We start from the raw sequence: 24693 nt of genomic DNA, 5'->3' as shown, positions 1-24693 counted from the left end.
TTTATTTATGAGAAATTAATTTTTTGCATTTGTAGCTCATGGAAGGACAGAAATAAATGCAAGAGTAAATTACATATGAAAAAACTTCGTTGACCTGGGAGTCCAGTTCTGTTGAAATTGAAGCAGATTGCTGGAATGCACATGTAAAACTCCCTGGAGTGTGGAAATGTGTTGTATGGATGGTGCTCCAACAGCCTTCCGAAACCCCCAGGCCCAGTGGGGTTGCGTTTGGCCATGGGGAAGGTAGTGATGTGATGGCACCGATTCCAACAGACTTGTGTGGAGCACGTGGGCACAGGGCATCTCCCTGGGCACAGCCTGGCTCTGGGTGGCAGCAGGAGGAGTCCAGAGTGCTCCTGTTGGTCAGGCACTCGTGTCTGTGCCTCCAGGGATGTGCAGGGACCATCCCCTGCCAGCCAGGCTTCCCTGGGGAAGCTTGTGTCCCTGCTCCCTGCATGTTCCACCCAGTGTTCACACAGACCTTGGATGTTCTGCTTTCCCACCTGTGCACACTCATTCCCAGCCCACGGCTTCACCACTGCTCTGCTTGGCACTGTTTGAAGCCTGAACAGGAAAAGCACCAGGTCAGATCTGGAGGAAATCCCAGCCTGCAAACCGGGAGGGAGTTGGAGCTGGCTGCTGTTCCTGCCGAGTGTAAAATAATAATGAAGACCTTGAAACAGTGTTGCTGTTCATATTTTTTATGTCTTGGTGTGGTTAATGCTGATTTTTGAGGAGATCTGAGCTTGTCATTAAGTTGGAGGTGGGAGCATAAGGCTTTCCCGACCGTCAGACTGCCCTCAAATCCAAGTTGGCTTTTCAGAGCACCTCTTGGGCTGCATTAAACTGAGCCCCCAGCCTTGGAGAGGGGTTTAATTAGCACCTCTTACCCATAAAATTATCAGGATTAAGTGTTGGTGGAAATAAATAGCAATTGTGTTCGTCCAGGCCTAAATCAAAGTAAACTAACCAGCAAATCATCAGTTTTCAGTAGCATGTGAATTCCTTACAGCTAAAAATCTGAAAAAAAATTTGACAGTGAAGGTTGAGGTTATTTGATTGCACCTTTTTTGCATATTTTTGCCTTAAGACCAGAATTTCCCAAGCTGTAAACACACAAAAAAATTTGGAGTCCCTAAATTATCTTGTATAAATAAAATGAATGCAGTGAAAAATTCTGAGGTCATAATTTTGATATTTTATAAAACTTTCAGCATAAGTGTGGGTTATGTAAATGCTGTCATTCTTGGTTATGACACTGCAATATTGCCATGCCTGGGTTGCAAAGGTGTTCTAATTCCATCAGAAATACAGGCTATAGGCATTTCTTGAGCAATTTAATGGGCTTTAGAGGATAAATGTGTGAGGTTTTTTTAAGGGATACAAAAGTGTGAGGATTTCTGTGTGACAATATCAGATGCAGTGAAAGAAACGATTTCTGGGCATGTTACACTGCTTTAACCAGGCCATGTTGTAACCTGTAACCAGATAAAGGAAAACTTTGGATAGTTCGGGGCCCCAGAGGGTGTTTTTTATATCTCCCTCCTAAAAGTTCCCAGCTACAAAGTTGGTTTATTGGATGCACACTGCTGTGTGCTTTGCTATTAATATAAGAAGTTCTTAACATTTGAGTTTTAAAGACATTGAAGCATCTTCCCTTTTCACTGAGGATTTCCATGTTTCTCTGGGATTGCAGCATTTTGTATAGGCTGCTTAAATTTGAGATTTAAGATTGAAACATAAAGCTTGAAATGTAATTCCTGGGGCTAGACCACCAAAGCAGTTCTTTGTGTATGGAATTAGCGTCCATCATCTAATAATAAAATTAGAGTATGAATATTTGCAAGCACAAGGCATTGAAGAGATCAGAATGAGTTTCTGTGTCTGTTCCCTCCTTGCCCTGGGACTCAAAGCCCCTCTCAGCTCTGCAAACAGGACCTCCAGGTGATCCACAGCCCTCAGAATGTGAGGTAGTTAAAGCTCTGCATTGCTAATTACCTTATCCCTTAAAATCTGAGTTTAGGCCAAATTTCAGTTGGCCTTACCTTAACCTGTGCAGTTCTGATCTCTGTGTTCTCATTTAATTCTGTGCCCATTGGCCATTGGCACTTTCCCCTTCCCAGACTTTATTAAATGGTGCTGCACCTCCCTGGGCTCCTGGCAAAAGGAGCAGTGCAAGGTGAAGCCTTTGGAACATTGTTAAGCTTTTATTCACGACAGGGTCAAGCAATAACATGTCAGGGAAGCACACAAATATTTGCACGTTCCTGTTTCGGTGTGAAGTGGGACACAATATTTAATTTGTAGCATTGTGCAATAGCAATGCTGCAGCTGAGTGTCCAGGGAGTTTTTGTAAAGCCTTTCATGCAGAGTTTTGTAATGCTGTGAAAAGGTTTTTGTGTGGCTTAACCTTGGCATGGAAATGGCCTCGGTGTCTAATGCATTTTGAATTAAATTTTTAAAAATGTTCTGAAGTTACCCATTTTTCTCTTAAGCACTTAAAATTCAGTTTATTTAGCTAGAGTAGTTCCTAAACTCCCCCACATAATAACCTCTAAACCAGTGATTTTTAGCTTATCATTTGTGGACATCTACAGGTGCAGATTCATTATAAACATTATGCACGGCTTTTTACACCAGATCCGAACATCTCAGGAGAGGAGTTTGCTGTGGTTTTTATCAATGACTTTTGTTAAGTCACGTGAGCAAAGTGACTTTTTTTCTTTTTATCAGGCCTCTATGTTTAAAAATGTTTTTGGGCTTTAATTAACACCTGCAGAAATACCCTGAATTTTGCTGGTTCAGTGTTGCAGAACCACCATGAAGATACTGTCCTAAATAGAAACAAAGAATGAAACAGATTGGAAAGGGAGTTTCTTGAATTATACACTTATTTTTTAAAAACAGACCTATAAAAGTGTGTATCTTCAATCACTGGGTTTTAACAGTACATCCGATCTCTTTTGAAAATATGAAAACCTCTTTTTTTTTTTTTTTTGGTGTCTTCTTGAAGTTAAGGTAGTTTCCCTGTTGTCATTGGTTGACTGTCTTAGAAGTGTCCTGGGAACTAAATTTCCAGTGTTAGTGTGAAGACATGTCAAAGTTAAGTAATGCAAAGTAATGACAGATATAGTGGAGTAATTACTTTATAGCTAAATCCCATTTCTCTAAACATTAAATAAACTTTTAAAAACTTTTAGTAATTGAAAATGATGGGTTTGTTTTACTATTAACAAAAGAATTATACATTAAAACATAGATATGACTATTTTTACCCCGGCCATAAGATACATGCTCCCACTCTTGCCATGCCAAGTGCATAGCACAGGACATCCCTGTGGAATCAGCACCTTCCCTCTGGGTAAGAGAGGGAATTTCAGTGTGTTTTGGTGCTGCTAGGGGCATTCTTGTGCTGGTTTTGCTGTAATTTCTCTCCTTAGCATGGAGATGAAAATATTGGTGTACCTTCTGTTTTATTCACAAGATATGAAACAAAAGTTTTTTACCCTTCAGGTGCTCTGGGCTCTCTCCCCCTCCTTGATCCTGGCACAAACTGCTTTCCATGAGGCTTTACCTCCAGTTATTCCACTTTCAGCTTTGACCTGTGTGGGGCTTTTCTTTTAAAGTTTTGGTGTCTGTTTTAACTAAATTGGAAGCCTGTGTGGAAAATAGTGAAAGCTCAGTCTGTGCCAAATATTGCAGCTGGGTTTGTGCACTGCTCGATGCTGAGGAATTGAATCCTTTTCCCTAACTTTATCTGGTGTATGTACTGCTCTGTCCTTAAAAGGAACTGGGAAATAATATTGGGGAGCTACAGAAGTTTTGGGGAGTCTGTCTGTATCAAATTTCTTCAGCTTCAGAAAAGAAACAAAAGGGATCTCCAAACTTTTCCTAACTTCTCATGTCAGCAGTGGGGAATTTGGTAGTTAAGTTCGGGTGGCAGGATGAGTAGTAAATGTAGCCAGGGGATGCTTCAGCTTTAGGATATCTTCAATTATAGTTCCAGCATTTTTCTGCAGTTCATTAGGATTCCTCGATTAAGCAGAACTTGGTCATGCAATTTGAACTTAGCTAAGTGTGATTCCTCTCTAAAATGTGCTCCCATTGTCAGGTTGTCTGTCCCAGTGCAGAAAAAAGAACCACAGTTTGTTTGAGAAAGCTGAGACACAGGGGATTGCCAGAGCTTAATTCCCAAAGCTTGCCAGGTGGATTCTAAAGCCTTGCCAGCCCAATGGCAGCTCCTGGCCTCCTGTCCCCAGCGGGACTGTGCAGGGCACAGCTGGGCAGGGATTTTGGCCAGGCCGGGTTGCTGGGTGAGGCCTCTGCCCCAGAAGCTCTGCTGTGGGCAGCAGTGTGGGTGGACTAAAGCTCTCCTGCTGCTGGGAGTCATAAAATATTCAGCTGGGCACTAAAGCCATGAGGTTACAGAGGGGGAAAAGGAGCTCAGGCCAGAGGGATGGCTTGTCCTTGATTGCTGCACAGGATCTTCAGTGGTTATTTTACCCTGGCGCTAACTGTGATGAATGTAGAAATAACATAGATAAGTACCCACGTTAACATACTAATGAGTTGCCTGCCTTGAGTGATTTGTTGTGGCATCTAACTGCTTCTTCTCTTCCTTCCTTTTTGTCACCCTGCAGTGTTCTGTGCCAAGGTCTTTGTGGCTAGGCTGCTCCAACCTGGTAGAGAGCATGTGCGCACTGAGATGCCTGCAGAGCATGCCCAGTGTCAGATGTCTCCAGGTGCCTTTCTTCTTTCTTGTTGTAAATGTTATGCTGTTGAACTTGTGTTAAACTCTCAGGACTCTGTTTAATCAAATTGTTTAGTCTGCTAAATGTTTTTTGTGCATCCTTTTCTGAAATCTTCTACTTAACTGCATTGTAGGAGTGACTCTTCAAGGGCTTTCTGTGCAGTAGGGCCGGGGGGAGTTGTGTTCTATTGCCTGTATACTGACGTTGTGATACAGTAGCATAGTTCTGCATGTTGCCTGCTACCTTTTGCTTTCTCGTTTAACTTAAACATAACCTAATGAGCTTTGCCATTTCTCTTAAATTGCAATGAACTGACCAACCTGTGATATTTGTGTGATTTAATTTAGAAAGGATAAGCTTTTTATTTGCTTCTAAGTGTGGTCCTGGGTGTAGCCTTACCTTAGTCTTTGCACGTGTTTGAATGCAGAATAGTGAGCATGGAGTCCTGGGGTCTTTGGGTTGCCCTGTTAACTCATTTTTTTAACTTTTAAGAAGTGAAGAACAAGGGATGGGGGTAGGGGGGTTGGTCTGCATAGAAAACCACTAAATCCTAAGTTCTCTGTTGTTTTTCTTCTAGTAAGCTGTTGGAGCTAAGCCTGCATAACTTATAGATGGGGAATTGCTGCTTCATTGCTTTGGGAGGGATTGAAAATGATTAAAAGGGAGCTTTTGGGACCAGTTAACAATTTTTCCCACAGTATTCACCTTGGAAGGAAAATGCTGAACGTGTGTAGTAACTGTGTGGCACTTCCCAAAGTGTTTCTGAATGCAACATTTTTTAGCAGAAAGCAAGGATTATTTAAGGTTAGTCTGTTTGCATAAGAGCATTATTCAGTGGTTCAAGTCTTTCATGTGTATAAAATGAGTAGTTAAAAGAAATTGCTTTTTGTGAGTGAAAATGAACAGTTGAGTTTTGTGTCACTTCATTTGAGGTGAGCCACTGGAGAACATCAGTGTCTTACCTTAGAGAGTAAGCAGTTATTTCAAAACCTCTCTTCTCACCTGCAAAATGTGGCCACTTGAAATTCAGCAAATCTGAATTTCAGAACCAGAAATTCCTTCAAAATTTTTGTTAAAATATAAATCTCTTTTTCCATTTGAATACTTCATGTTTACAATTTTGAAATAGTATTCAAAGAAAGGACAAAAACTCATGTCCAAGACAAACTCATGGATGGATAATTCAGTTTTATAGAAATGAAGAGTCTCATGGCCAAATAATGCTTATAGAAGAGTGCCTACAGCCATGCCAGGGCAGAGTCCCAGAAGTTTGGTATCTGTCTTGGCAATATTTGCAAGCTACTTCTGATTTTGACAGGGTGGGATTGTTGGGGTGTCTGCAGGGCCAGGGGTCAGGTTTGGGTGATCCTTGTGGGTCCCTTCCAGCTCAGGATATTCCATGGTTCAGTGAAATACTGTGCCAAAATAAAGACTTTTTTCTTTTTATTAAGATTTGATTGTTTCTGTAGAACTGCAGCCAGAAGAGGCTTTGAGACTTTTGGAAGTGTCTGTGAAGGATTATTTAAAAAAAAAAAAAGTTCTCCTTTTGAGGGTGTGTGACTCAGTGATGTCTGAAGGGGAACTTGGAAGCAAAAGCGGCACCAGCTGCTTTCTCCATTTATTATTTTTGGCACTGTGACTTGCCCTTCATTGTTTCCTGAACTCTAAGCCCACATAGAAATCAGGTGGGACACAGGTAGCAAGAGCTCTTGGTTCTGTAGCGCACATTCAGTTAGGGTGAAATGATTAATAGGAAGTGCTGGAAGGGAAATACAGAAGCTCTTGGTGATTCACAGCACTTACCTGGGATTGTGTCTGTTGTGTGTGGTGTGTGTAGAGTGAGCAGAGCAGGCCAGAAAGGGAGAAGCACAGTCTTCACTCTGGAGCCTTGGAGAATCTCTCCAGGAAGCTCTTACTCAGTCCTGGGGCTTTTTCGAACCTTTAGGCTTCAGCAATCACCTGCCATCCACCCATAGGAACAAAGTAGGGATTGGGTTAGCTCTGCCTTTCTGTGAGTTTGTTAACAATCATCAAACCTAACCAGGCTGTTTAAAATCAAGCTGTAGCATTTCAGCAAGCCCCTCTGCCCATGAATTGGGAGAGGTGTTCCAGTTCTCAGTCTGGGTGTGTATTCTGTGCTTTTCTTCATGCAGTAAAATACCCTCATAGTGCCTGCAGTTTATTGGAGAAATATTTGCTTTCTGCATTCTGTGATGTGTTAGAGAATGCAGAAGAGAAACAGGTAATTTGTTAAAAAATATTAATTCCTATTTGTGGTACTTGAGATTTCTTCTCATGTACTCTGGCTTTTGGTTTAATTGATACTGTTAGGAAATAAAGTCCCTGACACTTAACACTTGTTTCTGTTGCATGGAGAAGTATATATTAAATGCCAGTTAATAATACTTGAAACTGCTACAAGGCCTTATTTTATCTGCTTAGTTATTACCTTTAATGATGTTTTTGTACATGAACACACTGCTATCCAATAGTTCCTGTTTTCATTTGCTTTGATATGGATTTCTCTGCAAAATTAAACCCAAAATTCTTGTTCAGGTCTTTAGAGAAACTGGTTCTGTTAGCAGGTGAGTGATGCAACCCTGTGGATACAGCACCTTCCATGGCTTCATCCTTGGAGCACAGCAGGGTTTTGAGTGTGTTTTGTGGTGCTGATTTGGGAAGTGGCTCCAGCAGGGCTTCCAGGCAGAGACAGGCAGGGTTCTGGGCTCTGTGAGTAAACATCTCCAGTGTGATGTGAGCACTGTTCATTAAGCAACAGAAGATAAGAGCCCAGGCATCACTTTGAATTATTGCATAATGTAGGAGGTGATGAAATAAGTCTTGGGAAATGAATTATTAGAGAGATATAATGAAAATCCCAGTAACCAAATACTGTGCCACCAAGTTTCTTCCCTGTCTTCAGTTACACTTTTCTTCCACTTCTATTTTTTAAAAAATAATTTTATCTCTCTTTTAAAACTCTGCTTAGATTTTGCTGTGCTTATTTACACCCTCCCAAGATCTTTGGGATTCTTAGAAAAGATTCTTTCCTACCTCTTTCCATCTATGCATGAAGTTTTCAGCTTAATTGCATGCAGTACCCTGCTCCTCTTTGCCTCTGTGCTCACACGTGGGCTGTGTGGCCTGGAAGCTTTAACAGAGTGCATTCACTGCAGGAACAAGAAATGTCTCACTTCCTGAGCTGCCAGTGAGAGATCTTAGCTTGTTCCTCCACAGGCCAGATCTTAGAGTTCATGCAGTGGCTTTTTCAGACTTGAGTCTCCCCGACTCCCCCAAGGCCGTTTTCCCAAGTACTCTGGAGCTTGGGATGGATAGCACCTCCAGCTTTCCAGAGGTGCACCTCCAGCTTTTCTCCAGAGGTGCTCCTGGAGCTGCATTTCCCTTTTCATGGAGTCCCCATCTTCAGAGGTGGCACTCAGTGCTCTGGGCTGGTTATCTAACATAAATTTCCCTTCTTTCAGTTTAAACACAGAAGTTTCCAGAAGGAAGTTTATATTTTTACTTATTGATGTTACAATTTAGCATTAACTTGCTTAAGCTTCTGTTTGTTTCTCTTTACTAATTTTGAGCTTCTGTTGATGTTTCTATTCTGATACCAGAGGGAAGCACAACAACAGAAAGTGTAGTTGGAAAAACTTGTAGTTGAAAGCTAAGAATTGATAATGAAAACTTCTTCATCCTCTTTTCCCAGTACAAATTCAGGCACAGACATGATGAAGTTTTCTTAAAACCGCAGAGTGCTGGAGATGGGCTCTCCTCAAACCTTCTCCTCCAGAGCATGAAATCACAAACGGGAGATGATGAGTGGCCTGTTGCTCTGGAGCCTGCATCCCTTTGGAAATGTTACTATCTGCAGCTGTCGAAATGAGTTATCATAACCAGACAACTGCTTTACTGCTTCTGTTGGGTCTGAAGTCATTTACAAATACCTTTTTGACATGTTTTCTGGTATTTTGCCTCAAAACAGTGGAACTGTTACCATTTCTTTTTGGAAACAGTCCAACAGCTCCATTAAAAAGAAATACATTATTCCTTTTCTTTAAAGGAACAGAATGTTCTCTCCAATATCTGAAATATTTGTGCTTGTTCCCTGTGTTTAAACAGACTTTTCAGAGACACAGAGCTTTCAAACCAAGGCCAACAGTGTAGAAGCAATTAAAACTACCCATGGTGGGTCTGGGGGTAATGTGGGCAGGGGGATGGCCTGGATTCCCCAGTCCCTAAATCTGAGGTAAAATTGGCCAGTTTTCCCTCTGGTAATCAGCGGCAGTGCTTTCCAGTGTGGTTCCTTCTGGCTGGAGTCTCCTCTCAGTGAAAAGTAACACCAGTTTGGGGTTTGTTTTCAGCAGTTTCTTGTAATAACTTTTCTTTTTTAGTTCTCAGTGTGGGTGTTATAGATTTTGAGGCCTGATCCAACAGCTCAGTTTGGTGGCAGTTGCACATACTGCAGGCATTTGCAAAGGGTAGCATTGCATTTTACTCCCCCTGGTGCTTCAGTGCTTGGCCATCCTCGTGGTCTCCACCATATCCCAGCCTGTTTCCTTTGGAGAGCCTAAACTGGGATGAGCACTCTGGATGCAGTCTGGGCATCCCTTACAGTCACAGCAGATTCTTGTGGTGTGGCCAGCCATGGCTTGGTGCTGGATCCAGACACCTCTGTCTAGGAGGATGGGGAAATGTGAAATGCAGGGATTACTTTTTCCAAGCATGGTTTATTCTCCAAAGGGAAAGGTTCTCATAAGCACTTCTCTGGTGTCCTTTGTGTATCTGAGTGCTTTGGGCTTTATGACTTCGTTTTTTTAACTGAGCCTCTTCATTCTTAGGGGCAAGAAGGGACCTTCTCTGTCTTGGGTCAGTTCCTAGTGTTTGTTTGGAAATGGAAGTGAGTTGTTATTCACTGGAGTAAATCCCAGGACTGAGCTCTGAGCCAGAGCTCTGCTCTTTGCTTTCCTCAGCTGAGGAGCAGAAATGTGTCCCTGATGTGTGAGAACCAGCAAAATGGAGTAAAGATCTGTGAGTTTTGGTTCCTGATTTGCCTGGGACATGACGTGCATCTGTCACTTGGAGCTGGCTGTGGCTCCTGCTGACGATTCCAGCTGTATTCCCGGTGATCAGCAAGAGGGGGGAGCAGCCTGTGAAACCTCGTGGCAGGTTTGGGTCACCTGTGGTGGCCTCCCCTGGCTGGCACCATTTGGGTACTGCCAAGCACTGACCTTTCTGCTTGTGGGGAAAGAGTTTTGCTGCTACAAACAACCTGATACACACGAGTGCTTTTTTTTGACTTGTTCTTTTCAGTGGTTTTTGGAGAGCACTAAAGGTCATGCATTTCATCCCCAGGCTGCCAAGTGTGCTTGAACAGAAGAGTGATCCCTTTCAGGAGCCTGCTCCCCTTGGTGGAGAGTTCTCTCATTGTGGTCTGCTCTTCAGAAGTTGCCAGTATTCAGAAGTCAGTAATTGACTTAATCACTGATCTTTATGAGCCAGATGAGGTGGAAGTGGTGAAATGAGTCCCTCTGAGATACAGCACTAAGCTGCTGCTGCAGGAGGGGCTTCTGAACACAGCAGAAGTCATGGGAGCTTAGAGATCCACTCCTTACTCTTTTTTTCTTTTTTTTTTTTTTTTTTCTTTTTTTTTTCTTTTTTTTTTTTTTTTTTTTTTTTTGTTAGTGTTTCTCTCCCATTCCATTCAGAGATCCCAGTCTGTCCATTCCACACTGGGCAGGATATGTCCCTGTGGAGGCAGGTTCTCCATGGTGAATTCATGGACCTTGCCTTGGCAAATCCAGTGCCCGTTGCTTAGAGCTGCAACAGTGAGTGCAATGTCAGACATTAATTGTGTTCCTCAGAAAGCACTACACAGTCCCACTAAGCCTGAGAGATTTCACAAGTGGTGGGCAGGAGCTGTTACTGCTCACGGCTCTTCTGAAGTGTCTTCAGAAGGGATGCTGTTAGCCACAGCCTCGTGTTGATGCTTTGTCAGCCTCCTGTGGGAGAAAGGATTTTTTTTTCTTTCTCTGATCCTGTTATGGCGGAAAGAAATGTGTTAGGAAACGTGCTTTGCTCCCTGCCTGCCTTCTGGCAGTGCCATGCTTGTGCTGGGAGGGATGGAGGAGGGAAATCTGCCCAAGGAGAGGAGGAGATACAAGGCAGTCTGTTCTGGGTATGTGTGACAGTCCTCTTCCTTGCAGGTCTTGTCTCTTTTCCACAGAGGAATTTCCTAGGATACAGAAGTATAAAATCAAATATTTCCCACCAAGGTTGAAACTACATTTGTGCAATGTCTTTGCACTGCAGACTCCTCATCAGAACCCCCTGGCAGGAGGGTGGGTCCCTTGCTCAGGGGAATTCAGCAGCTGTGTGAGTACCAGTGTTGATGGTTTTGCTGATACTGATGGTGCCACTCTGAGTCACCATCAAAAGGACACTTACCCCTTCCAGGACAGACTCTGGGTGCTTAGAAGGCTGCCCATTCCCAGCTTTCCCTGAGCCTCCGTGATTTGCATCTGATGAGTTGTTTTGTGGGCCTTCAGGACTGACATTTAAGAGTCTTAAATAGATGGTTGGTTTCTTGTGATCCTTTGAAATGGTGGGAGAATCCAAATACATCAAGGGAGGCATCAGAGTCCAGGATAGCACAGCTGGCTACAGACGCAGCAGGGGATTGAGCAAATTGTACCAATCCCCATCTGGCAGGGCTGGAGGAAGTGCTACAGCAGAGAAAGAAGGAACTCTATAGTGAGCTTTTTACTCCTCTGTGTAATATTTCTGTGGCAAAATGGTCCTGTTTCCAAACCTCACTGCAGAAAGGCTTGGCTTTGTGGTGCAGGATGGTCTTCCACTGCTCCCAAGTGGATTTGGGATTCCTGAGAAGTTTGAGGTGACGTTGCCCTCGAAGAGCAATGCTGTAACCGATTTGTGTTGTCCTGAAGTATCTGTGAAATTCTGTTTCAGCCTTGCTGGTTCCAGAGTTACCCTTCCCAAAGCCCCTTCAGATGGTGTGTCTGCCCCAGGAAGCAGAGCACGGACTCTCTGGGACTGTCCCTGGGTTCAGAAGCGAGGGCCAGCAGCTTTCCTTCTCCAGTGCCCAGGCCCTGGGGAAGGCATTCTGCTGGCTCTGCCACAGGCACAGGGCTGGGGTTGGGGTGCACAACGTGTCATCTGGTCCTGGCTTTGGTTTGCCCTGTGCCACAGCTCTGCCACCTTTCTCTCACACAAGAAGCTGTGCTGTGACTCCAGGCACTGATGATGTGGTGTGGATTGAAACTAATCTTCCCAACTCAGGAACCTGAGATGTGGGGCAACTGTTCCAGCTGTTCTCAAATCCTGTTCTGTAGAGTCTTACAGTGAGGTGCTGTTGCACTCATCAACTGGATCTTGAAGTTGTAGAGAGAGAAGTGTTGCTGACCTTCCAGGTCAGGAACATTTACCAGCCGTTATATAAATTGTGTGAAATTGAAATTATGCAATTACATGTGCCTTTGAAAAGCCAGATAAAATCAGCACTCGAATGCAGAGTGTCTACCTAACCCCAGGCAAGGCTGGGTGGATATTTAAAAAAAATCATTCGAGTATTTTTTTTACAACTTGTATTACTGAAGGCCTTTTCCTTTAGCTGCAGTTAGGCTGCAGCCCTCGTGGAGAGAAGATTTTCTCCACATTCTGGATGCTTGGATATCAGCAGTTCCAAACCCACACTGACCTTGTGCATAAACAAAAGCTTGTGTTTCAGACAATTAGTGAGTGATTAGAATTTCCTGAGGAGTTGTGAAGATTGATACACTTCCATGAGCTGCCAAGTGTGGAATACACTGCTTTACATTTCTGGAGGACAGGACTCTTCCTTGGAGTAGCTCACTGGTTCTAGGCTGCAGTTTTATTGCATTTTCATTGTGTTGGCTGCTTTTCCTGTATCTCTTTTGTGTGCAAATACCTTCTATTTTGCAGAAGATGAATAATTGAGAGTTACTGCAGGTTTAGTATTTCAGACTGTTCAGTAGCTTTGAGTAACCTTTGTGTAGCTTTTACTATAAAAGTTTTTATAGAAGCCTATTCAAAACATGCTTAAAGTTTTGTAGTATCTGAAGCCATTGAGTGTCCCCTCGCTCTCACAGCTCCTCAAACCCCTCGTGCTGAGGGTTATGCTTTGGGCTGGCAATTTGAGGTGACTCCCTTTAGTTTGATATGGAAACAGCAGGAGAGATCTGAACCTAAATTCCCTCTGGGAAACCAGGAATAACCTTTGAAGTATTTTAACTTTGCACCAGGCAGCCAAGTTGCAAATGTGTAGTTAATCTTAACAGAGGCTAATTTATTTTTGATGAATTTGAACTGATATAATTACTAGCTTAGCCTGAAATTTGCTTCCCATATGTTACTTATCCTACCTTTAATCTGGAATACTGTTAACATTTATTAATTCTGTGGGGCACAGTGCTGTCTTCTGCCTTGTTTACTCATGAATGTGGCACAGAGAAAAACATCCAGCTTTTGGAGCTTTTGGAATTTGATTTTGCCTTACCCTGGCGTGGGGGTGTGCACACAGCCCCTGGGTTTTGGAAAGGATGCTCCATGGGAATGGCAGAGCTTGTAGAAGGGAATGGGGCAGGTTCTGGGCTGTGGAACAGCAGTGCTGATGGAGCAGTTGGGTGTTGCAGGGATGCATCAGCTGCCTCTGGAGTGTCTTGGCTGCTCCTGGAGCCCTGGAATTCAGCTGCTGTTCTGTGCTCAACCCTCGGTCAGCTGTGCTAATCTGAGCAGTCAGCACTCAAATGCAACTTTAAATAGTTTGTTTTCCTTTTACAAGTCCTATAAATGATGAGATGAGTGGATCTGAAGAGGTCTCTTTGCATCTGCTCTAAAGGGAAGAAAAACGATGATAATCTTTAGCCAGTATTTTCCCTTCAAATTTTCTTTTTTGGATACTTTTTTAATACAGGAAATAAAAGCTAAAACGGCTCTTTACTGGACATTGAGATAGTTTCTAAGGTAGTAAATACAACTTACTGTTTATATTACATTAAAAAAAATCCCAAAAGCTTGACATAACTAATCCTCCTAACTGCCTAACAAAATCCAGTTATTTAGAGTAGCTTTTGATACAGTTACAAGTGCAGATGTTCTGAACAAGTGTGTAACATGGTGAAGTCAAAGCTTTAAAAACTTAAGCTCTGCTTTTCCTTTGGAACTTCCAGTGAGTTTGCTGTGTAAGGGACATGGGTTGAAGTTTGCCCTGAGTTTTAAAGTACAGAGGAAAAACTATTCTACTTTGGGGTGGATTAAGATTGAAAGTGCAGATTCTACCTAAATAAGTTTATGTGGAAAATAGATGAACCATTAGTGCAAAACTACTGCTAATAATTGTAGCTGAGAACTTGTGGTAATTTCTCTTAATTTAAAAATATCAATTAAAAAAAACAAACTAACACCTTGCTCCCGACATCTGTGTACCTTCCTACAGCCCAACCTTTTGTCAGGGCCATGTTTCTACTTTAAACATTTTACTGTTATTCACAGACAGAAAAGATTAGTCTTTTGAGGTATTTGACCTGTTAGGATAGTGAAAGTTAATTGTGAGATGTTTTAGGCAAGTGACTGCAAGTCTTATCAGTGATACCAGTGATAAGCTTGATGACTGCTTTGATACACAATTTGCATATTGAGATTTGCTGCTCTGGCAGGAGTGGATTGGGATTCCTGCACACATCAGTGTCTGCCAAGGAAAGCTGAGTGACTGGACAGCGAAAGGTATGAACTGAGACACCTGGAAAACAAACACCACTCTAGGCTGAAGGTGGAATTAAAGCTCCTATTGGGCTGGGCAGGGGTGGGAAAATGAATCCAATTTTCATCTGAGTGAGCCTCAGGTGAGGCCTTGCAGGGAGCCTCGCTGGCTCCTCTTATTGCTGGCTGCTCTTGCACAAGCTGGGAGAGGGGTATTATTTTTTTTTTTTTAATTTATTATTATTGATTGAAAATTTCCCCCTGGCAGCACAAGCTGAACATGTGGACACGTTAACCCCCAGCCCTGGCCTGACTGAAGTGCCAACTGCTTTTGCCATTTCCCCTGCATCAGTGGTGCTCTCTGTCTGAGGGGCAGGTGGACAGACAGTGGTTTCTGTATGTTTGGGCTCTGATTTTCCATCCAGCACAAGGGTTTGTGCCATGTGCGAGTTTTGCAGGCCTTGCTTTGGTGCTGGAGTGGTGCAGGGATGAGTCATCAAATTGCTACAATTACACAATTCCCTGCTCATTGTCCTTGTAAATACACCGTGTTTTTATAGGATGGGTACAGGCATGTTTGGGTTACTGACTCTTTACTCCAGACACTCAGAACATTAAATGAGAGTTTAGGGTGTCTTTGAAACAGTTCCGCGAGGAAGGTGTTGTTAACGTGATCCTGCAGTACCTGTTGAGGTAAGGCTGCCCTTAAGAGCTAACCAGTTACTGCATATTTAAAACCCAACAAAACCAAACCAACCCCCACTGGATGTCTCTTGGGATTGCAGTAATTACATTGTTTTTCTGGTTACATCAGCTTGCTGAGTGGAAATGGAGGCATGCTGGAAAATAGTTCTGAACTTGGACAGAAGTGCAATTGTTTTGTTTCTTATGACAACCTACATTGAACTAACAGTCAGTCAGTGAATATTTTTGATGTAAATCTTTCTGAGAATGTGTAAGACGTTCTTTCAGATGCTCTAAAAGCCCCAGAGTGATTTTGCTGTTACGATTCTCCATCTTCTGTGGCCCTTCACAGGCTGGGGTAAGGATTAAATTCTTGCCCTGCCAGGCAGGCTCAGACTGCAGTTTGGACACACAGCTCCCTGGTAAGAGAATGTGCCATCACCAAAGGCTCACTGGTGCAGTTGGAGTCCTTGCTTAGTGTTTCATGGAATTGGATCAGAAAAGTAATCCTGAGCTGCTGAACATTTTCATGTGTAATTTCAGTTTAAAAACAAGTTATGTGCTGTGACTCTGGGTACTGTCCACACTGACCTGACTTCTGAGGGCCACCAGGGTGATCAGAGAGATGGAGCACTTCTCCCATGAGGAAAGGCTGAGGAAATTGGGATTGTTCAGCCCGGAGAAGGGAAGGCTCTGAGGAAATCTAATTCTGGCCTTCCAGGAGCTGAAGGGAGAACTGAAAAGAAACATGGAGAGAGATTATTTACATGTTTTTATTGGTTCCATGTGAAGTCAGACATACTGAATACTCAGAGATACACAGTTTTATGTATATATATATATATATATATATACACAAGATCGGCAAGTTAATTTATAATGAGTTTAAGGTGAGGACTGATACTCTCAAAACAAAGTTAACATAGTGGTACTAATTGCCAATCATCAAAGCACTGGTGATTAAGCAGAGTGATCTGCTTAGTGACTGCTTGTAGTCTTTGGAACCTGCAGAAATAACTGTTGTGGAACATTTAGGTGAGGAATGGCTTGAGATTTTCCTTCTCTGAGCAGAGGCAAGAGCAGGCAGTTCTAGTTTTGGGAAACTTACTGCTCTGGTCAAAAATTCCTGCAAAACAAACCCTTGAGAGGTGTCAAACTGGGGTATGGAAGAGCATTAGGTATGTTCTAAAAACTTACCATCTATAACTTGTGGTCAAACTTCAGAGTTTGAAGCAGTTTGAAACACAAACTGGGGAACTGTGGTGCAGAATTCAGCATGTCTTCCTTTAAACTTTTTGGTGGTTAGTCAGAGGCCAAATAAAAATTGATACCCTATTTTCAGTTATGAGGGTTTTTTTCTAATTTTGCCTTCAGCTGTTGGCTCTTGGTAGACTCTTTAAGTATTTAAAGTATATTTTTGTTTGAACTTCCAGCAATAGCTGCACTAAAATAAAACCTGGCAACAGGGAAGGCAGCGAGCTAGGTAAGAATTGAAGCATGTTCAGCCTAATTTGTGCAGATCCCCAGTGCTTACATAAATAGTTCAGTTTAAGCTGAAGCAAGGAATTACTAATACAGACATCAAATATAGACATGGCCATGGTCAGCAGAGTGAACCTTCATGTTTGGTGGACAACCAGCTGTCCCTGGGGGCCAAGAAGGCCAGTGCAACTTAGGCACATCAGGATTTTTGCATTTCTTCGCAGACAGATCTTGAGGGGGGTGAGAAGGAAGGGATTTGGTCCTTGCTGTGAGAGAGGTTCATTCCCATCTTGTGCAGTCTAGGTTAGGGGTTCTCCAACTTAATTTCATATTTTTGCTCTAGGACATTTTTACTAAGAGCCTCTCCATAGTTAGAAGAGGAAAATCCCCTCTTATCCCTGACCAAGATGTTGTTAATAAACATTGTTTAACAGATTCCTGGGTTAGCAAATGCTGCCCATTTCTCCCCAAGGAGAGGCTCACTTTCATTTGGAAATGCTCTGAAGCGTTTGGCAGTTTCTGGCTCTATTAAAAGCAGGAAGCCATGAGGGGCAAGTGCTCATCACTTTTAGCTGGTGCAGATGGCAGTTCAGCTTCCTCCCTTGCTGCTGGCTCCAGCTGTCCCAGAGGCTGGCAGATTCCTCACTTGCCCTGGGAAATGTGTGCTGGAACCTCCAGCAGTGCCCATGTGGCAGAGCTGGGTTGAGGAGGGGATTGAAGCTCCAGTGCTGTGTACTCCACCTGCAGGGTTTGAGGTATCCAGGTATGTATTAGTTATTTTGTGTTGGTTCTTCAGCGTCTTCAAAGTCAGATGTGGTTTGTTAAAGGACCTCAGAACCTGTATAGCTGAATTAGTTTAATTGTTTTTGCTTATTTTGTAACTTTAACTGAAATTTCCTGGTGGTTTTTTCCAGAGAGCCGGAATCTTGTGAAAAGTTCAACTGTTGAAGACTTAGCTGGGTCTTTAACTGAGATGGGAATTACTAGTGTAGTTTCAAGGACAGTGAAACATAGAAGTTCTTACTTCCTTTCCCTTTCATTAAAGCTCAAGTATAAGATTCTCTTCTTTTTTTCAAGGCAACACAGCTGTTGTCTTGTTTTGTCCATCCATCCTCAGTATCCTGTGAATCCTTTCTTTGTCAGGGAAAGCTTTATTATCATCAGAGAAACTTAGCAGTGTTGTGAGCCTTGCTCAGTGCTGAAACTTGTGTGTCCTGCCCCAGTTCCCAGGATTTCCTGCTATCACTTCCCTAATTGCTCTCCCGATACTGGAGCTCAAAGTGGCTTCAGAACAAAGCTGCACTGGGCTGTTCCTCTGCCCAGGCTATTAAGTGACTCAAGACACTCCCAACTCCTGGAGCCCAGTGCAAACCCAGGCTAGGAGCAGCCTGCTGGAAATCTGGAGCAGCCTGTCCAGGTTTGATGGATTTCTGCTGGAAAAGGTGCAGCTTTTCCTGCACCTGCTGAGAGAAGGGAGCCTTGCAGTGCCACTCACCTGCAGGAAAACATGGAGTGCCTTTACCCCTCACAACCCCACATCCATGGAACTGCTGTACTTGAGACATCAGTTGCTACCTGGTATCCAAGGATCTTAATTGAAACTGTGATTTATGGAGTTTTAGAATACCTACAATATCTTTGCCTTTGGGGATCATTCATAGTTGTTTCTATTTTGGAAGCTTTTCATAATCCCCAAGGTAATTAGCTCAATGTAATTAGGCTTGTCAGAACCTCTTTCTCTCCGAGTAACATGTGAACCTGTTTTTGCCATGGTTTTCTGCACCCCATAGAAATCCCAGAAACTAGAGGTTTTGAGGAGCAGAAAGGCTAAGGAAAGCCTGAAGTTTCTGTGGGACTAAGCAAGGAATGTGGGATACAAATCTCCAGGAAATGAGCTTTTAAACTTGCCCGGCTTGTGGAGCAATGTGTGAATTTTACTGCCACTTCTGGTTTCTAGTCAGTGGAAATAGAGGCTGGGGCTTTGCTCAGTGTAACTCGATTCACTTGGGTTTTAACAACTGTGAGGCAGCAACAAAACATCACAGTTTGGACCCATTGTTATCTCTTGGCCATTGCTGCCTTCCCAGTAGGGATGGAGAGCACTTACTCTAGGCTGACTAATTAAGGAATGACAGCTGGTTGGAAATAGTCAGTCAACTTTTGCAAGAGCCATGAGCAACTTCACAGGAATTCCTGGAAAAAATGAACCTATAAACAAGATGAATTGACAATATTTAGAAGCTGTGCTTGTACTGTGAGAAGCTGCAAGGCTCTTGTGGAGGTCAGAATCACGCCTGGAGAATGTCTGCAAGGGCAGCTCGGCCTTGCTGGGATCACTAGGATGAGATGTCAGTGCTTCCATCAGGCCTTGGAGTTGTTCAGCAGCAGAGCTGCAGGGAGTTGGGGTAAATTCCATGGTGATGCCACTTCACAGCCACCTGGGAAACCGGCTGTGGGTGGGGTGAGCAAGAGATGCCACTGAGGGGAGGGAAGAGCTGGACTTGGAGATGCCTATCGGTGTTCTTGCACAAGGGCTGGAGCTTAGGAGCCAGGACTGGTGACGCCAGCTGTCAGGAATTCTGAAATCCTTCTTCTGCCAAGTGCTGGGAATGGACAGGACAGATCAGAGCTGTCAAATTGCTTCTTCCAGCCAACAGGGCAGGATCCACCCATCACCTTCTGGTCTCCAATTAGTAGGCTTAAGTGCTGGATAGAGAGATTGGAGTCTGAATGGGGATGAGTGTGATGGGGGGAATGACCCCAAAATGAGGCATTTTAAGAGAGAAGCAGAGCAAGTTTATTAGGAAGAGAAGATATAATAGGGAAAACAAAATATGTATTTGGGAGCAGAAAGGGAAAGGATGAAGGATTTAAAAGCTCTAAAATACAGTAAGAAAGTGTGGAATGAGTCAGGATGGGAAAAGAGAGAACACAAGAAGCTGTAGTAGTAGGTGACATTAAATGAATGCAGCTGTCAACTTCCTGGTGAACTATTTGAATACCGTGTTCATTTCCAGCCTAAGAATCAAGCTCTGTTATCTGCCCCCACCACTGAGTCGTGGCTCAGATGGTGATGGGACATGGGAGTGTCTCTGGGCAGCAGTGCATTTGGAGTGCCCATCCCTGGAGGTATCCAAGGAGCACCTGGAGGTGGCACTCAGTGCTCTGGTCTGGGGACAAGGTGGGCATCAGGCACAGCCTGGACTCGATGGTCCTTGTGGTCTTTTCCAGCCTTAATGATTCTGTGGTCCTGTGACATTCCAAGGCTGTAGTCTCTCCCCAAAACCTGCTGTCCAGTTCTTTCCCTGGGCAGCAGTGGAGGCACAGTGGAATTGAGTAGGGACACAGCACAGAGGGAAACTCACTCTGCAATCGGCTGGTGTGGAAGTCTGATGGTTTTGGTGACATTTGTGTCCCTGCACTCTGTCACAGTGCTGCTGTGCTGTAGTTTATTGCATGTTCCTAGAATGACATCATGTTTAGGAGGCGGTTCTTAGTCGCCATTCCTGGGAAAGCTGGCAAAGATCTCAGAGATATTTTCTGATAAAGGGAGAAATGCAATGGCGGAGTGCCACCATAGCCTGCTGAAGGAAAGTTAGGGGGGATAGATGGATAAAATGTGGGATTTCTGCTGAATTTGCTGACCCAAGCCACCTGTTTGATATGCTCAGTGTTCCTTGTGCACAGCTCCCAGGATCCATGGGTTTATTTAGCCTTCAGCTGCCAAAGGACATGAGATGTTCCTTACTTGTTTAAGGACACACTAATTGGATGCACAGTTAACAATATATAATCACTCTAACAAGTGGTTTTACATATTCATATTGAAATAAAATAAAGACACCCTGCATAGTTCCCTGGTGGCATGTTTGCTTTCCAGAATGGTGTAACTGGTGTGGGCTGGCTGGGTCCCAGTCAGTGAGGGACTGCTGTGTGTTCTCTGCTGAGGGAGAGCACCCCTTGCACTAGTTTGTGCCCCAGTGAGAGGGGCTGGTTAGGACTTGTAAATAACTGGGGTGGCCCTGCAGAGACTATGGCTTCAAAAACCATGGGAGGTATGGCTGTCTGTTCTGGGGGTGTCCAGAAACACAAAAATCCATGTTTTTGTGGAGTCACCCCAAACATCTCCTGCCTTTATCCCTTTCTGGATTCCCCTCCAGCCACCTCCTGGGCTTGTACATGTCATTGTCATGTGTGTCATAACCAGGTCGTTGAGTCTTTCCATCACCTGTGGTGACAGTTTTTATCCTGTCATCCAAAGCCCATGTGCCATGTGTTTTCCACACCTTTGGGGAGGGCTCAGTGTACGCTTGAGCCAAGGCAGTTGGGCAGGGGAGGAAGGATTGCTATGGACAGGATACTGTCCATTTTCCAGCTTCTCTGGGTTTGTCCAGCATGTCCTTATGGAAGAAAGAAGAGGAGATTAATGCTTTTGAGATTGAATTGTGTTCTGAGTGCGGGTGGATGTAGTTCCTAAGCAGTTATCCATAATCCAATAGGGCAGGAGTAAGGGAATTGTGTGACTTACTCCATTATATGTTTTAACTGAGCCCCTTTTTCCTGTTGAGACAGAAGGGAAGAAGGCTGAAATAAATACAGATGGTGTTTGAGGACACTCAGTTTGTCCTGCTAACCCTCTGCCAGTCTTCTGGGCACAGGGATGGGGAGGGCAGGGCTGGGGGAAGCTGGAACTCCCTGGGAATGAGGGACTTGGGAGCAGGGAGGAGGAGATGGTGGGTGTGCCATGGACAGCAAAAGGAAGCAGCTCAGCAACAACAGGGGCAGAAAGGAGGGAATGATTCTGGGAGACAGAGGTGAGCTCAGAGAAACATTTGCAGCTGAAGGTTTATAGAAATACTTCCTTTTGTTGGTGAAGGAAAGGGAGGGGAGCAGTAGTAAGGAGAAATTCTGATGTGAGGAGAGCACTGCAGGAAAGGCAGGGGTGACTGCCAAAGGTTGTAGACACAGCCTGGACAGTGAATTGCAGAGGTGTTCTGCAGAGAATGATCCCTATTCCTGGAGATGGGAAAAAAGCATATTCTGTTGCATGTAAGTAGTGTATAGTGATTTTTTTTTTAAATTTTTTTTTTTTTTTGTGCCTAGCTGTATGCAATTTAACTTTGGCAGCAAGTGCTGGTTGAATACATTGACAGGTTTAATTGCTTTGGCTTGAGTAGGATGAAAGTGAATTTATTTCCCAGTGAGAAAAGCATTGAAAGGCTGCATGAAAACCTGTCAAAGGAAATTGAAGCGGGGTTGGGGAGTTATCTTTACAGTAAATGGAATTGCTAAACATGTCAGTTAAAAGGGGAATTTATTTATAATACTCAGGTTTTGTGGCCAGAATTCTTTGAGTATTCCATTCACTGGGAAAATGAATTTTATCTGTTCAATTGATTTGCTTTTTTGTAATGCTTGTAGAGCAAAAAATTGTCACAGAGTAAAAAGCTGAAGTAGTATTTGTTCTTTTTTTCAGAACACGTCAGTAATGGAGGATCAGAATGAAGATGAGTCTCCAAAGAAAAATACCTTGTGGCAGGTGAGACTAACATGGATGTAGAAGGAGAGGTGCTAGGATTTTGTATGTTCCTGCTTTTGAGAAATGTCCAAATCTTGGGTCTGCATAATCATCCTTGGATATTGTTGGCTGTATCCTCCTAAAGTTAGCTCAGCCTTCGAGTGAAGGATGATGCCAGTGAATAATCCTCAAAAAATGACCAGATTTTCTCAGATTTTAGAGTTTGTGATGACCTTGGAAGGACAATGTTCTGTCAAAGCATCCTTGGGAATAAAGTGAATTTATATTTCTGAGCACGTGACTGTTGTTTAAAAAGAGAAGTTCAACATGGCAAGGACTCACAACCCATTTGCTTTGAAGAAGTTTGGGAATATTTTGGAGGTGCCAATTGCTCCCCAGCAACCCTTTGGCTCCTGAGGGGCTCAGAGGAGCTGGCATCACTCTGAGGCTGTGCTCAGTAATTAGCAGTGACTCCTGCCGGGTGTTCTGAGCCATCCTGATGTGCAGCTGAAGCTCCTAGGATTTTAATGAGGTCACAAACATTGACAGGAGCTGTTCTGCAAAAACAAACCAAGCCCTTGATTCTCAGTTTTCATTTATGGACAACCAGTGCAACACTGACATGAGGGTTGCGAATTCTGATTTTAACCGCCAGAATCTGAGCAAAACATTTGTGGAGACAAATTGCAATGTGCCCAGAAATCACTGCTTTGAGCTGGGAAAGGTACATCCCTTGGAGTTTAAGAGGTGTAAAGGAAGAATTCAAGACTTTCAGTGTAAGAAGTAATTTAGGAGCAAAGTCTATGAAAGACTTTGAAAAGTCTTTGAAATTCATCTGATGTAACTCATTTCTTGAAGAATGTGTTTTAGATTTTAGTTTTGATTATTTCTTTGCATCTTCTTACATGTTCTTCCTTGAGAGAGATTTTATTAAACTGTTCCTATAGTTGATATATAAATACCAATATTTAAATATATACTAACATATAAATAATGTTCCTTTTCCAACCCCAGATAAGTAATGGAACTTCATCTGTGATTGTCTCAAGAAAAAGACCATCGGAAGGAAACTACGAAAAGGAAAAAGACTTGTGTATAAAATATTTTGACCAGTGGTCTGAATCAGATCAAGTGGAATTTGTGGAACACCTCATTTCCCGGATGTGTCACTATCAGCATGGACATATTAACTCCTACCTGAAGCCCATGTTACAGCGGGACTTCATCACTGCACTACCAGGTAAATCCAGGGCATGGAGCACGGGACTGCTCTGGGGTGTGCAGCCCCTTGGGAACATCCTCTGCATTCCCACTGTCCCTTAGAGAGCCAGTGCTGCTTCCTGCTGCCGAGAAGGGCAGCAGGGTGGCTGAATGCCTTCTGTGATTAATTAAATTGGCCACTGGATGCCAGTGTTGTTCCACATTAAAACAGTTGGATTTGTGTATCCCAAAGAATTTGTGCTGGATTTGGAACTGAGTTGTCACACAAGTTGTGTATCTGCAAGCTTTGGTCTGAACTCCTTTTTCATACAGAAAATGCTACTACAGAGATATTTTAGTTTAGGAACTCTTACATGTTAATGTCGTTCTGTGTTTCTGTTTAGATGAGTGCATCCAGTTTGTCTACTCTTGTTGCTGGCCTGAGAGCAAAAACACTTGTGGGTTTTCATTGTGTTGTCCAGCCCTGATTCCTCCTTTCAGTTACTCACAACCTCTTCTGATACCTGCAAGTGTCTGCCTGTGTTGATATGTTCAGATATGAAATCTGTTTTTATACTTGCTCTATGATTTTTTCACAAAAATGCAGAGCAGCAGTAGTGGATATATAGAATCTCTAGGTTGTTATCTGCTGGTAAAGTTGTATTTATTTTTCAATTAATTTTTGGAAGAAATTGTATCTCTGGATTCTTGCTGCTGGGGACAGTCACTCATATGATTCTTGAGAAGGGAAAATTGTGGACATTGTTTGCAGAGTGGGAAATCAGCCTGGGTAAGTGGTCAGTGTGTTCTGTGTGCCCCTGGCAGCCCACTGGCACAGCTTCACCCTGCAGTGTGTGAGCACCCTGTGGGTTTGTCCCAGGAATGCCAGGACAGTTCTGAACACTGAGGGTGGAAGAGGCCTTGCAAAGCCTAAAGGCTAAATCCTAGAACTCCAAATCAGCTGCTCCTCCTAGGACTGACTCTCCAGACCCTTCATGTGCAAGTCTGATCTTCAATTAAAATTTTATGTTGTTTTATACCTCAGGGCTGATGCAGAGCTGTACAGATCTTTCATGTTATATATTTCTGCCTAAGAAAATTCTGGGAGCTTTGTAAAGTGACACTGGTTTACACCACAGTTGTATATACCAAAATACGTCTTTACAACTTCTGTTGCTTGTCCCCATTGTAAATACTGGGAATTGTTCCCATATTCAGCCTTCCTTGAAGGTGCTGTGGCATGCAAAGAACATCTGTCTAAATTTACCCAGGAACTTAATCCCAGCTGATGGAAATCAATCCTGTGTTGGGCTGCAA

The 24693-nt window shown here is 43.3% G+C and overlaps 1 protein-coding gene across 6 annotated transcripts in view; it reads left to right on the top strand.

Moving 5' to 3' along the window:
• Positions 1-24693, top strand: part of FBXW11 (F-box and WD repeat domain containing 11) — a 56828-nt gene that overhangs the window by 11022 nt on the left and 21113 nt on the right. For 3 of the 6 annotated variants that reach the window (XM_053990896.1, XM_053990898.1, XM_053990897.1), the window contains 3 exons: positions 4641-4742; positions 22135-22197; positions 23191-23416. In XM_053990896.1, the coding sequence (XP_053846871.1) occupies positions 4641-4742; positions 22135-22197; positions 23191-23416 (391 nt within the window). The remainder of the gene's footprint in view (positions 1-4640; positions 4743-22134; positions 22198-23190; positions 23417-24693) is intronic. The other 3 variants (XM_053990899.1, XM_053990900.1, XM_053990901.1) reach the window with 1 other exon arrangement.

The sequence above is a fragment of the Vidua macroura genome, chromosome 15, assembly GCF_024509145.1.
Source record: "Vidua macroura isolate BioBank_ID:100142 chromosome 15, ASM2450914v1, whole genome shotgun sequence".
Taxonomy (NCBI): Eukaryota; Metazoa; Chordata; class Aves; order Passeriformes; family Viduidae; genus Vidua; species Vidua macroura.
The sequence above is the reverse complement of the archived record's forward strand: the minus strand, read 5'-3'. Positions and strand labels throughout refer to the sequence as shown.